The sequence below is a fragment of the Podarcis tiliguerta genome (assembly GCF_965153285.1).
Source record: "Podarcis tiliguerta genome assembly, chromosome: 11".
NCBI lineage: Eukaryota > Metazoa > Chordata > Lepidosauria > Squamata > Lacertidae > Podarcis > Podarcis tiliguerta.
The window spans coordinates 36,259,000-36,273,424 of record NC_139544.1 but is presented as its reverse complement, the minus strand read 5'-3'; the positions used below and the strand labels follow the sequence as shown (position 1 = coordinate 36,273,424).

Here is a 14,425-nt window from a genome sequence, read left to right as displayed (position 1 = left end):
ACAAGTGGACATCAGTTTGCTTATGTGCATTATTTGTGAAAGTGAACTGGAAATCAGCATGCAAGTGTGTGGACTGGTGCCAAAATCCATACAGTTACAACCATGACAGTGATTTATGTGTGTATTGAAGGTGTCTTGTTATTTTGAAATGTTGTATTGTTTACTTAAGGATTAGATTTTAGTCCAAAAAAATATTTCAGCCAAAATAGGTTGTCTATATAATTTGTTGCTTTTGGCTCCATTGCTGTTTAGGTAGCCTTTTAGGGTATAGAGCAGGGGTGTGGAGTTTTATCAGCTTGAGGGTCACATTTTTTCGTGGGAAGCATACCAGGGAGGGACCACAGGCCAGTGCTCAGAGTTTCCAGAATCAAAAAGATATGGAGGCCCCATTCTAGCCATACAAAAGTCAGAGAGGGGTGTCATACTAGCCAACTTTTCAAGCACCAAACTAGAATGTGTGTCTTCTGGGATGTAGTCCCAGGCGAGTCACATGATCCACACCTCATCCTTGCCCTGAAAAAGTTTTTTTTCCAGGGCGAGAGTGCAGCACTAGAGCATGGCACCCAAAATGGTCGTCGAGATCTTGTGCAAAAACCCCGGGATGTCCTGTTTTTCCAGGGTACTTAGGAGGTATGGTGTGTGTGTATGTGCATGTACCTGCACACAAATAAGCAAGAGGTCTTTATCCCACAAAGAGTATTTATAATGGCCACAACTCTTGTTGGGTACAGCTTCACAGAGACAAGTGGTCCTATTTTTGACAACTCTTGAGTTGCAATGATGCTTGGCTCAGCCCAGGCTGTTGAGTCTTCAGAAGTCAGGAAGCAGCTACAGGTGACAACTGTGTTTTGGTGGCTACTGCCCTGCCACCATTAGGGCACAATTCTGTCGCCACCCTTGAGATGGAATGGCTTGTGCCTTCAGGAGCCCACTGCAACTCCTTCACTTTTAAGGATCCTACCTGAGCACCCTTTGATAGATATATCAAAGTTGTGAAAACAGAAAGCAACAAACCTCCCATGTAGGGTAAACAAGAAAATATACCTCACAGGATTGCAAAAACTCTATGATCAGTTCTGCCAGTACTGGGCCCAGGTAAGTTTTCTTCCTAATCCCATCAACCAGCAGCTAACACTGGGTCCAGAGAAATCTTGCACTAATTTACTACAAGAGTAGGTAGGGGTGGGGATCCTCAAGAGGGAGATTGCTCACCCTTTTAAAAAATCATTTCAGTCGAATCTGAGAAAGATGGTTAGGAGGAGTCCAATCACAAGTTGCATATGTGGCATGTTTTCTACGACCCCCCCTACAGCACATGGGCACAAGGAAAGGCTCCCTGTGCAATTGGAAAGCCAGCCTTTATCATACATGAGCTTTATTGAAAGTAATGGGAGTTGAGCACAAGTACTCTTCTAGTATTGTTTGTCCCTTGTACAAGAGAAGCTCCTGCAGGATTGCAATTTTATACAGTACTTGTTTCTTTGCTCCACTTTTATCACCCTTTGTTGAATTCATTCATGGATTCTCTCTGCTGATACTGGACACGTAGACTGGACTACAGTACACTAACACATTTTCCTTCTGGCAATAACATGACATGTGAATCATTTCCCTATGTTGGGATTTTAGTTCCTCATGCATGATTTTATAGTGAATGAAGGAGGTTGGGGTATATATACAGTGAACATTTTTTTAAGTTTAAGTTGTATAGTTTCATCTGCTATAGTCTGCTTTTTTCTGGGGGTACGCAGGGGTACACATACCCCTAAACATTTTGTGAATCTTTGTACCTTTGTCCATTTACTGTATTTATTTTTCTGGATTTGAACTATAAAATGGTTATTTCTTGAGTCAAAATGAAAGTACCCATAAACATTTTTTTAAGAAAAAAAGCACTGGCTACTGTGGTAAAAACTATTACAAAACAATTTTTCGAAAATTATCCTAACATACAGTATAGCAAAAATCCAGAACCTCCACAGTGGAATGCGAAAACATTAAAAAAAATCAGTAAAAGAAATACAGAGAAAGTATATTAATTAAAGCTATGCTTTTCCTTTACTGTCAATAGGAAAGGAAATATTCTAAAAGCTCTTTTTTTGTATTGTAATATAAATATGCTTCTTTGTCTTCACTAAACAACTATTTCAGGAAAAAACACAGCACATAAACTAAAATGTTTTCTTGATCATTGATTTAGCTGTTGTATAATATCTGGTAAATGTGGTTTGAACCATCCTTTTCTTTCTTAGAACTAAATATAACACACATGAAATTTTCTTTCGCAAATTAATTTGTGAGGTTTTTTTTTTAAAAAAAGGCTAAAGCAAATCAGAATTACTCTAGCTGTTGCCCTGTTTATATATTCACAGGAGTTAACTACCTTCTATGCAATTAATCTAGAAGTGACCCATTAAAGCAATTCACATCTGTTACCAGGTCATACTCAAGGCTCCAATTATGACTGCTGCATTAACCTTCATGCAAACTGTGTTTTCCATTTATAAATGATGGATTTATGGGAGTCAAGTGAATAATGTTGAAGAGTAAGCATGGGGGAGCTTGGAAGTATTCAAATGCATGGGCTTCTTTTAAGGACAGTTTCACTAGAACATGGAGAAGCAATGCACAGAATTACTGGCTGCAGATAAGAAATGCCAAGAGCCAACAAATGTAAATTGTCAGATTCACATTTATGATTTCTACCCTGCCCCCCCCCCTTCCAGTGTATCTCCTGGAAATAACTGGAGTCAACCAAAAGCAGTAGTGCACTCAATTTATATCATCTGGTGTACTATGGATTACTGCTTTTAATTGGCAAAGCCTGATTGCCATTTTCTATAAGGGTATGTCTGCACTGCTATCTCTCTGGTGGCTCGTGTTTTGGTTTGCCCTTCATTGTCTCTCATCTTCTCTCTCCCTCTGTTAATACATTCATGGTATATGGAGAGGACAGCAAAGGAAAAGGAGACACTAAGGACAAGAAATAAATTGTGCCTGTTCAAGCAGCATGCTGCCCATGCCTGCTCACAAGTGGTACATGGATTGCAATAGCATAGTGTCCTGGTTTACGGTAATTGCTAGCAAATTAATTGGCAAGTAGAAGGGCAACATGTGTTTAAAACATGGGTAAGGAAACTTTCTAGCCTGGCAGACCAGATTGTTATTTCCTCCACCCCTTGTGGGCCAAGTTTGACAGGCCAGCAGATCCTATTTTGCCCCAAAAAGACAAAGACTCTCAAAACACTATTTGTGCAGTGCTTTGAGCTGCGCTTCTGGCAATCAGCTGATTTGTCAAATCTTCAGATCTTCAGAAACCCCTTTTAGAACGTTGTTTTCTGCAGCCTTGGGGCTTTGCAGGTACCTGCAAACAACTGTTTTGGCTGAGCCCCACCCTTACCTGCCCCACACCTGTAAAGTGGCCTTACAAGCCAAATGAGAAACCTGGCTGGCTAATTACGGTAGGTCTGCAGACCAGAGCCCCCCCCCCCCCCCGCATATTGTTTTCTGGCCTTGAGGGACGTTGCAGGAAAGTTCAGTACTGACTTTCTTGAGAGAGGTGGAGTCCTGTGGAGGAAGGCCACTTAGGATTGTCCTGGTCACATCAACTGTCTGCAGCATTTTTCAGGAAAACCTGCGTAAATATCCTGAGCCACTCTGTGTGCGGTTTTGCTGCCTGCCAAAAAACACATACTCTGTTTCCTTTTCTTATATTGAAACTGGACAGTGGCAATAACAGCAGCAGAAGCATATTTTGAACTGAGATTAGGAAGGCTTCCCACATTCCTCCTATGTTCTCTTTTGCCCTGTCACAACTACAGTAATAGCATGCCAGGTTGCAAGGAATTGCAGGCAAAATTCTCCCCCACTCCATGTGGCCAGCACTGGGGTGATGGAAAGAAGAGAAGGAAGATTTATGTATTTCTACTGCTTCTCTTGCCAGCTTCTAGCTTAAAGTGTTCTTGGGTGTGGGACAGAGTGGTGGATACGGACAGGGAGTATTTAATCCAAACCTGAGTAGAGTGTTGGGAGTTGTAAAGCTCACTTTTCATATTGAGGTCAGCTTTAAAAGCTCCTGAAGTTTATTTTCAAGACTAGCTTGAAGAACTTCACCGGCATATCTCTCTATCTGTTTGTTTGTTTGCCTGTCTGTCTGTCTGTCTGTCTGTTTGTTTTAGACAGAACATTCCAAAGTGAATTTAGTAAGCATTGCTCTTTCTCTAGTTTGGCTTCAAAGGTCATCACATAGACAAATTGTATCATCCAGAAACTAAATTGGAGTAAGTGCTCCCCAATTAATTCTAGCATCTAGTATCAGAAGGAAACATATTCACCATCACCACTGAAACCATCAAAAAGCAACAACAAAAAGGCAAAGAGGGTTTTTTTCTCTTACCTGCCTCCTGAAAGCCTAGCAAGCTGAAAAAGGCTGCCTGACAGATTTTAGTTCAGGTCTTCTGTCAGGCTGCAGCAAGGGGCTGCTCTTAACAGGTGCCAACCTGAACGTGGGCAAGCATGGTCCATACCAGAAAGATTAAGGCCAGGGTAGGCATATAAAGCTATGAGGAACCAGAAACAGGAAAGACTCAGAGGCAAGGGCGGAATCTAAACAAGTGTGACTGAAGGTTGATTCCAGAGGAGGCATGAAAAGTTGATTTGGCTCTACTGCTGCTGATAGCAGACACAGGGGCCAGGCTTGAGGCCAGGGTTGGATAGGCCTAAGTAAGCCTGTTTGCTGATACAGTGGTGCCTCGCAAGATGAAAAGAATCCGTTCCGCGAGTCTCTTCCTCTAGCGGTTTTTTCGTCTTGCGAAGCAACCCTATTAGCGGTTTAGCGGCTATTAGCGGCTATTAGTGGCTATTAAAGGCTTAAGGGATTAGCGGATTAGCTGCTAAAAGGCTATTAGCAGCTTAGCGCCTTAGAAAAAGGGGGTGGGGGGTGAAAAAAACCCTCAAGAATCGCAAGACATTTTCGTCTTGCGAAGCAAGCCCATACAGAAATTCGTCCTGCGAAGCACCTCTGAAAACGGAAAACCCTTTCGTTTAGCGGGTTTTCCGTCTTGCGAGGCATTCATCTTGCGGGGCACCACTGTACTCAGCTACTGCAGCCAATGTAGCACCCTTGTAGTTCTGTATACACACAGCATTCTATTCTAGAATCAGTTGAAATTCTTTGTTTTCTCTTCATACGCACACTATCTAGATCTGTTGCATATTTTGCTCCTGAAAAGCGCTTCTTGAGAAACTGGATTCATTCTGAAAATAAAGGCTCATTGCAGATTGATTCTGTATTACCCCAAGTAATATGTAGGCGGTCCCAGCAATGGTATGTGGGGCGGGGGGGGGGTTGTCTCCATACCTGACCAATGAAGCTGTGGATGGGTGTATACTAAAAGCACAATCACAACTTCCTTCTCCTGGGGAATGTGCAAAGAGAAAACGGTGTGCCTAACCTAAGCAAGGTGATGGTTTTGAAACACATATCAAGTAACTCCACCCACCCTAAGTAGATGGCAGGATCTAGAATCAATCTTGATTGAAATCAGCATGTTGAAGACAAACATGAATGGTTCTGGATTTTGTGCTACCAGTGAGTTAATGTGCACACAACCTCAGACTTTTGGTCTAGTTGTCAGTAGTTCATACACGCATGCAAGAGTCTTTCCCACAACTGTTACCTTACGTCTTTTTAACTTGAGAGAGATACCGCAGGCAAAGCCTGGGGTTTTCTGCATGCAAAGTATTTGCACATAGCATGAGCTACCCCAATAGCTTTGGAATGCACAAAGTAGCTTACCAGATAAATGTCTGTTGTTGCTATCTTTTGTGGGATCAGGAGGCAGGGGAAGGGGATGTGGGCTTTCTTTCAATAGTTTTCTATAAATGACTCTGCTGTTACTTCCCCATGTAAGTAGCCAAGAGGAAGCTTGAGCTCTTTTCAGTATAATATTTTTTAAGGTATATAATCAGAATGTATAGTGCTTAAAGGTTACAAATGTAGACAAATATGAGGTAAAATAACTGAACATACCCACATTGTGAGCAAGATGAAATAACATTCAATAAGCCCAATGGTTTGATTTAATTTGTACTTTTATCTAAAGCTTAATAATGGATGGAAAAACAAGTGAAGGCAAATTTAAATGCTTGCATCCATAACCCTGTCACAGAGCCTGACTAATCATTTATCATCATTATCTTTTTTTCCCAGCCAGCAGACTTCATAGGAAAGCAAGCACTGAAGCAGATTAAAGAAAAGGGGCTTGAACGGCAACTTGTGTATCTCACCTTGGAAACGGATAATGTTGATCCAGAGGGAAATGAAAGTGTCTGGTATAATAACAAGGCAAGTAGCATAGATTTTGTTTCAAAAAACTGAAGCAAAGTTTTTTAGAACATATTGTGCTTCCATCCATATTTCAAAATGAACAAAAGATAGTTTGCACACAGTTTAAAAAGGGTTGCAAACACCAGCATATGTTTGCGCAAGGAAATACGCACATGTGGAATGATATATGTTTTTATTTTTTGCTATAACAGATTAAAAAATGCCACCGCTTTGCAATTTCTACCAGTGGCAGTTCTCACAGTCCTCTGCTGGGCTTTTCACAACAAAAGGAATTTGTTACTGGGCCAGGTTCAAGGTTCTTGTGTTAATTCTCAGAGCTCTAAGCACCTTGGACCCAAAGATTATGTAAAGAAGAAGAGGAAGAAGAATTTGGATTTTATATCCCACTTTATCACTACCCTAAGGAGTCTCAAAGCAGCTAACCTTCTCCTTTTCCCTTCCTCCCCCACAACAAACACTCTGTGAGGTGAGTGGGGCTGAGAGATTTCAGAGAAGTGTGACTGGCCCAAGGTCACCCAGCAGCTGCATGTGGAGGAGCGGGGAATCGAACCTGGTTCACCAGATTACGAGTCCACCACTCTTAACCACTACACTACACTGGCTCTCTAAAGTAAAGGACTGATGAGGACTGTCCTGATGTACTCTGTGCTTCCCCCCCTACTTTGAAACAGAATCAGGACCCCAGTCCACCCAGCTTTCAGGCAGACAAGATAAGACAGCCTGCTGAAATTGGACAGAGCTTATAATTCAGGAGGGAGAGAGAGAGTCTGGGAGGAAACAGGAAAGCAGGGGAAAAACGCATCCTGACCTAAGTTGCTCACAATAGCAGCACTAACTTCATACAAATGTATGGTAAAAAAAAATAAGAAGTGGGTCCTCAGTTGCATTTTTGGGTTAAAGGAGGGTTCCAGGTCCAAAATGGTTGAAGACCTGTGTTCACACAAAGATTGTGCCACCTTCAGGTGTCAAATTTCCAAAGAGAATGAATACTTTGAGATGCATTCAGATCAATGCAATTTAGCCTGGAGAAGAGGAGGTTAAGGGGTGATATGATAGCCATGTTCAAATATATAAAAGGATGTCACATAGAGGAGGGAGAAAGGTTGTTTTCTGCTGCTCCAGAGAAGCGGACACGGAGCAATGGATCCAAACTACAAGAAAGAAGATTCCACCTAAACATTAGGAAGAACTTCTGGACAGTAAGAGCTGTTCGACAGTGGAATTTGCTGCCGAGGAGTGTGGTGGAGTCTCCTTCTTTGGAGGTCTTTAAGCAGAGGCTTGACAACCATATGTCAGGAGTGCTCTGATGGTGTTTCCTGCTTGGCAGGGGGTTGGACTCGATGGCCCTTGTGGTCTCTTCCAACTCTATGATTCTATGATTCAATGGACTTTAATAACTCAAGTGGTTTCAGTGGGTCTACTCTGAGTATGATTTAATATTTCTCAGAAATTAGAAATGGAAAATTTATTACAATATTGAGTCACTTTTTAGATCCATCTGCATGTGTCCATATCAACAGCTTTCATTTATATAAATGAAAGTTATTTCTTTAGAGTGGGGAATATTCTAAAAACTGTATTTATTACTTGAGGAATGTGATATATTTTTATGCTTCAGTGTAAGTTTGTAGGGTGTGGGACGCGGGTGGCGCTGTGGGTAAAAGCCTCAGCGCCTAGGGCTTGCCGATCGAAAGGTCGGCGGTTCGAATCCCCGCGGGGGGGGTGCGCTCCCGCTGTTCGGTCCCAGCGCCTGCCAACCTAGCAGTTCGAAAGCACCCCTGGGTGCAAGTAGATAAATAGGGACCGCTTACTAGCGGGAAGGTAAACGGCGTTTCTGTGTGCGGCTCTGACACTCGGAAGTGTCTCCGGACAGCGCTGGCCCCCGGCCTCTTTGAGTGAGATGGGCGCACAACCCTAGAGTCTGTCAAGACTGGCCCGTACGGGCAGGGGTACCTTTACCTTTACCTTTAAGTTTGTATGGTAAGTTTGTATGCAGCAGTTGAGCTATGTTGCTACTCAAGAACAGGTGATGCATGTGCAATATCTTTTTCCAGGGCACAAATTGTTCTCTATGTTGAGATGCTCCCAGCCTTTTTTTTTTTTTTTTTTTTGTTAAAGCAGACAAGATAACTATGTAACGTGCAGTCATGTGTTTGATTTTCTAACATACTGACTGTTTTATTGAATAATACAGCCTACATCAATTGTGTAGGCTTCCATGCACTAAAACCTTTGTGATATTTGGGTAATTTTTCAGGTTATTGGCAACACCACATCTGGATGTTACAGCTACAGCACTCAGCAGAGTCTGGCTTTTGCATATGTCCCTGTGGAACTCAGTAAAGTTGGACAGAAACTGGAAGTTGAACTACTAGGCAAAAATTATCAAGCAACTATTATCCAGGAACCATTGGTTATGACTGAGCCAACAAGAACACGGCTTCAGAAGAAGGGTGGAAGTGCTAAAATATAAACAGGCAGGCGTTTAATTCCTCAATATTAAGAGTCAAGACTTGATTAGCATATTTCATTTGAGTTGAATGCAAATTACACATGAAATATGCAACAAAATAATACTTTATGTTTACTAATCATTAAGAATAAGGAACAATTTAAGAAACCACTGTTACTTATGCACATTAGTTCTTGCAAATAATGTACACCAAGTCAGTAAATAGCAGCAGCAACAGTCTTGAGTATGTTGTAAAAAAACGGGATTGTTGCAGTATGATTGAGCAAGTGGCGGGAGTCCTGGGCTACAGAGCATGTGGCAAATCTTTGTAGAAATGATGGTCTGATCACAAAGGAGAACAAAATACTGAGGCTATAAGCCCATGAATTGATGGGAATTTGAAAGCAGTGAAAGCCTCCTACCTAGGTTGGCGCAGTGGTGAAATAAGTTCCATATCTGAAGCAAGGGTCTAGGTAACCAAACAGAAATTTACTTAGAAGACAGTTTTACCTCCCAATGATTTTTGAACTTGCATTGCATATAAGGATGGGGGAGAAATTCAATTCAGTTTGTATGATAAGGTGAACTTATCTCATTTGCACTTTCTGAAACACTGCACAAACCAAAAGATAGCTATCCTTTGAAATTCATAATTCTCCAATTTTGGGGGCATTTTTCCCCAACCAAATCATGTGTACAAAAATGCATATACTAAGGTTAAGTATGCATAAAAATGCATATATCTGTGAGAATAACATACAAAAATGCATTATATATGGGGAAATTGCTTTGCCAAATTGTGCATACTGTATTAGGCAAAATTGCATACACATATGTAAACATCAGGGGAAATTCACAGTAAATTACTGTCAAATCTTGTAGAGGACATATGAAAAATGGTGAATTGATATGGAAGTCATAGAGGTAAATTTAAAATAGGAAGGGGGGATGAGAAACAGTGAAACTGGAATTGACAGATTCCTCCATCCCTATTTGCAAAACAGCTACTTGGTTCACACCATTTGGGCTATTTTTTAAAAAAAGGAAATTGGGAAAGTGAATTGGAGATAAAACCAATGACACCACAGGGGTCTAGATTCCTAGGTACTCTAGTTGGTGATTTATATCAGAAAATAGGGAATCTCTCTCTCTCTCTCTCTCTCTCTCTGTGTGTGTGTGTGTGTGTTTCTGTGTTTCTTTGAACACCTGTACAACACAAATCTCTCATTTGAAACTTCATGGCTGGTGGGCTAGCCCTTCCAGGAAAATCTGTCTGCCTTGGTTGAATAGCCTGTGCTGGATACCAAATCCATAAAACATTGATTAATTTCATACTTAGGCCATAATTTTCCCTTTTCATAAGCCTAATGCTCACACTATTCAACACTAAATTTTCATTGTCCTATTTAAAGGTCACTTAAACAAAAATTGCTCAAAAGTGCAGAATCTTCCACAGAAACTGATACATCTAAGTCCTTCAGTAAAGAAGCTGACGCATAAATAAGACATGCCAGTAGAAACACAGTTTGAATAATGAGCACCTATTATTGCCAGTGATTTAATGCAAGCTGACATTACATTGTACAGATCTGAGTATCTGTTTACAAAGCAGGTCGCAATAAAATATAGAAGCTGACAGGATTGCCCATAGTGCTAGCTGGAGTGAGAGAGAAAAATCCATTTCAAAATTATTCTCTTATACTTTATATTATTTGGCCTATTTTCTTCAACCATGACAGGATCTGATTTTATTTTTTTAAGATGACATTGTTTGTAATCAATCACTTTTTACATCTTAGTTTGCCAATACATTCTTTTAGATGTTAAAAAGGATTAGACTTAAGCATATTTTATGTAGAAACAAAAATATATAAACACAGGGCACAATTTCTCTCTTGCCTCATTACCTATAGAACTCATTTGTAAAACTGTGAACAAAGGGAAACTTTTATCTCTCCACCTACCCCTTGCGGCTAGGTGCTTGTCCAGCCGTTATGTGGAACGGAAAGTCCATAGATGGATGGATAGATAGATAGATAGACAGACAGACAGACAGACAGATAATCTCCCATAGTGTAGTCATCCCCAACCTGCTGTCTTCTAGAATATGGCCATGTAGTCTGGGGTTTATGGGACTTTTAGTGCAAAACATCTGGAGGGCACAATGTTGGAGAAGGTTGTTATGGTGGTACTGGTCTTTACTACACCACGAGTGGGCTACTTGCTCTTGGAGCATGAGTAGCTTGCCCACAGCACTTTGCATAGATGCTACTACGGGAGGTACGCATGCACACCCTACCCCAGATTTAAGCCTGTGCTTTGTGGAGTCCTTTACAGATTATTATATCTATAACATGCCAGGATTGGCTCCCAAAGCTGTTTACAATTAAAGCCTCTTAAAAGGGGACAATATAATTAAGGATATGTTTGTGAATAGAATAGATCAGGCCTTTTATATTAATTATTTATTGGTGTGATTTCACTCGCTGAATAATCATAAAATGTAAGTTCATACATGTTTACAATTCCTGATGAATATCATATATTTTTGTTCCTTGCATTATTAAAATTCGTACACTTTTTCCTTTCAAAGCAATATAGTTTTTTAAAAGCCCTTGTTCATTTTTTTCATGTCGCCAATTTTGTAAGCAGATGGAGATTGTAATTCAGTGGTTTTGTAAGAAAGGTAGCTCTAGCAGTTATCCTTGAGAAATGCTGTCAACATGCCTAGATTACTTAACTTGTTGCACACTAACTGACACAAGTTAAAGCAATAAAATGCAGAGAGACCTTACTTTTTTTTCTTAACCGGTTTCCTAAAGTTTAAGTCAGGCATAGGCAAACTCGGCCTCCAGATGTTTTGGTACTACAACTCCCATCATCCCTAGCTAACAGGACCAGTGGTCAGGGATGATGGGAATTGTAGTCTCAAAACATCTGGAGGGCTGAGTTTGCCTATGCCTGGTTTAAGTTTACAAATATTTCAGTAAGAAGAGTTACACTGGGCAGCACAGCTAACCCCACAAATAATTATTTTTATATACTGTACAATACAATAATAGCGCAGTCTCATCAAAATAGCCTCTGATTAATACACTACAGTAGTGTCAGATCCCTAGCTGGCAGGTTCCCAGGTCCAATAGGCCTAGTGTAGTGAGGAGCATACCAGAACAAGATAGGAGAACAGCAAGCAAATATAAGGCCCCAGACTCCTAGAGTAAATACAAGTAGCTCAGACTGAAGAGCAAGACTGATGACTAGATGTTCTAAGAGTTGGTGGAGTCGGATTGTCTTTAGGATAAGCTAGGATTGCCACCTAAATGGTACTCTAGAAGTTCTTAACCCGAGTTACTACTTCCGGTTAGCGGAGTCTGTAACCCAAAGTGTTTGTAACCGAAGGTGTTTGTAACCAGAGGTACCACTGTACGTCCTTTTTCTTACCTGATTCGAAGCAGTCCTATATGGAGAATGCTCTTGGCCTCCTGCTGGTTTTTTTTTCACTAGTAGAAGACTTCTATCCTTGTTATCCTATTAAAACTCACAAAAAATAAAATCCCGTTGGTAACCCTCAGTATCCACGTGGCCTGCTAATGTATACAGTGGTACCTGGGGTTAAGAACTTAATTCGTTCCGGAGGTCTGTTCTTAACCTGAAACTGTTCTTAACCTGAAGCACCACTTTAGCTAATGGGGCCTCCCGCTGCCGCCGTGCCACCGGAGCACGATTTCTGTTCTCACCCTGAAGCAAAGTTCTTAATCTGAGGTACTATTTCTGGGTTAGTGGAGTCTGTAACCTGAAGCGTATGTAACCTGAAGTGTATGTAACCTGAGGTACCACTGTACAGTGAGACTTACATTGTTAAGAAGGTTGCCTGAAGTAGCATAGGATAAATCAGGTTCTGATAATTGGGCTGTGCTATAACCGATTGTTAAATGAAAAGAGAGGGAACATAGACAAGCATACAAATTAGCCGAAATGTGAAGGGAAAATACATCTTGTCCTTGGTCTGGAGGAGGAGAGTGAAAACTGCGGCAGCTAACAGATTTGCCCACAGATCAGATAAAAGTGCTGCTGCAGTTTGGCAGACTATTGGGTGGGTGATGGAGTCAACCCTGAAGAAAGTACCCCAGAGGGCACTTGGAGGCTGCCACCCCCTTTAAGTTTGCATTGATGAATTTATCAATCTAGTAGAAGAAAATGAGCAATGCATTATTAGGTGATAATTGAAATAATATTTTTTGCTTCCAAAAAGTTGCCTATAAGCAAGTGACTGAATCAGTAAAGAGTAAGGCAAGAAGGAAGTGGATGTGTTGCTGTTTCTTTGGCCTTGTACTGATGTGGGTGGAGGTAGGCGAATGATCTGGGTCTCAAGATGTTTAATACTGCCATAGATTCTTTACAAACGAGAAATTCACTTTGTGACAAGTGGTTGGTTGGAAATAAAGCGTGTTAAGGTTGTGGTTGGTGGGAATGGTTGAGAGTGAGATTTGCATGTGGGAGTGTGCTATTTTTGGGAGATGCTATTGTGAAAGAAAGTTTAGGCACAGCTGCCTCCTTAGTTATTTTGCTTAGCAAATTGATATTTTGTTTCACTGTTAATGGTGCTGCTTTAAATGTGGATCTTTATTACATTTTTGTGTATGATTGTTATTTGCAATGTTCTTTTCTAGTATTTTGTAATATTTGTATTTGATGTTGTATGATGTGCTGTAAACTGCTAAGAGATTTTCTTTCCCCATGCGATGTAAAACAGAATAGAAATAATAAAGTAAGATTCCTATGCTTCTAAGCCAGCTTTATAAACACCAGATCCATATAAGACAAGCACCTGTTAGTTTAGTGTTTTCTACAATAATAAACCTTGTTATTCTTCCATTTCTGCTGTTCTCAACATGGGTTCAGGCTGTCCGGAGCACACGTGTAAGAGTTCTTAAGTTATGGCTTCCCTCCTTCACCCATTTGCAGTTACTGGATTTACTTAAGCCTGAATTACAGGTTTTGCCTTTAACTGTCCTAGGAACCTTGGGCTCCCAGCCAACAGATAAGAGTCATGGTTTCCAGTAGGGCCTGTAATCTTAACTCACTGCAGCTCAGCACAGTGCCTAAGGCATGGGTAGGCAAACTAAGGCCCAGGGGCTGGATCTGGCCCAATCGCCTTCTATATCCGGCCCGCAGACGGTCTGGGAATTAGTGTATTTTTACATGAATAGAATGTGTGCTTTTATTTAAAATGCATCTCTGGGTTATTTGTGGGGCATAGGAATTCATTCATCCCCCCCCTCCCCCAAAAAATAGATTGCTGACCCCTGGGCTAAGTCAAAGGATTGGGCCGTTCATAGAATAATACTGCTGTGTTCTGCTTTAATATTTCCATTTTTTTTTACCAGATTACTTCTTTTTTTACCGCTCTTGCACTTCAGCTGAAACATTCTCTTACAAGATTTCAAAATAAAACATTACTAAAAGAAGCCCATTTATGAGATGCACATTTTAACCAGCACAATTAACAAGAGAATGAAACAATATCGTAAGCCTAGGGAAGGCACCAGAAGGATGAGGCAGCAAGGCTTCCCTGGGGCATCCCCTTCCACCCCTAACCCATGTACAGTACTGCTCTGTACTAC

General features: G+C 40.9%; 1 protein-coding gene across 6 annotated transcripts in view; it reads left to right on the top strand.

The window, feature by feature from the left end:
• The window catches only part of DMGDH (dimethylglycine dehydrogenase), a 43,446-nt gene extending 29,770 nt beyond the window's left edge, over positions 1-13,676 (top strand). For 2 of the 6 annotated variants that reach the window (XR_014503052.1, XR_014503054.1), the window contains exons 15-17: positions 6,212-6,346; positions 8,607-11,612; positions 11,752-13,676. Coding sequence is in view for 2 of the 6 variants with exons in the window: in XM_083403859.1 (XP_083259985.1) it covers positions 6,212-6,346; positions 8,607-8,822 (351 nt within the window). In the remaining 4 variants the exon portion in view is untranslated. Of the gene's footprint in view, positions 1-6,211; positions 6,347-8,606 lie in introns of all 6 variants that reach the window. The other 4 variants (XR_014503053.1, XR_014503055.1, XM_083403859.1 and 1 more) reach the window with 2 other exon arrangements.
• The last annotated feature ends 749 nt before the right edge of the window (positions 13,677-14,425 follow it).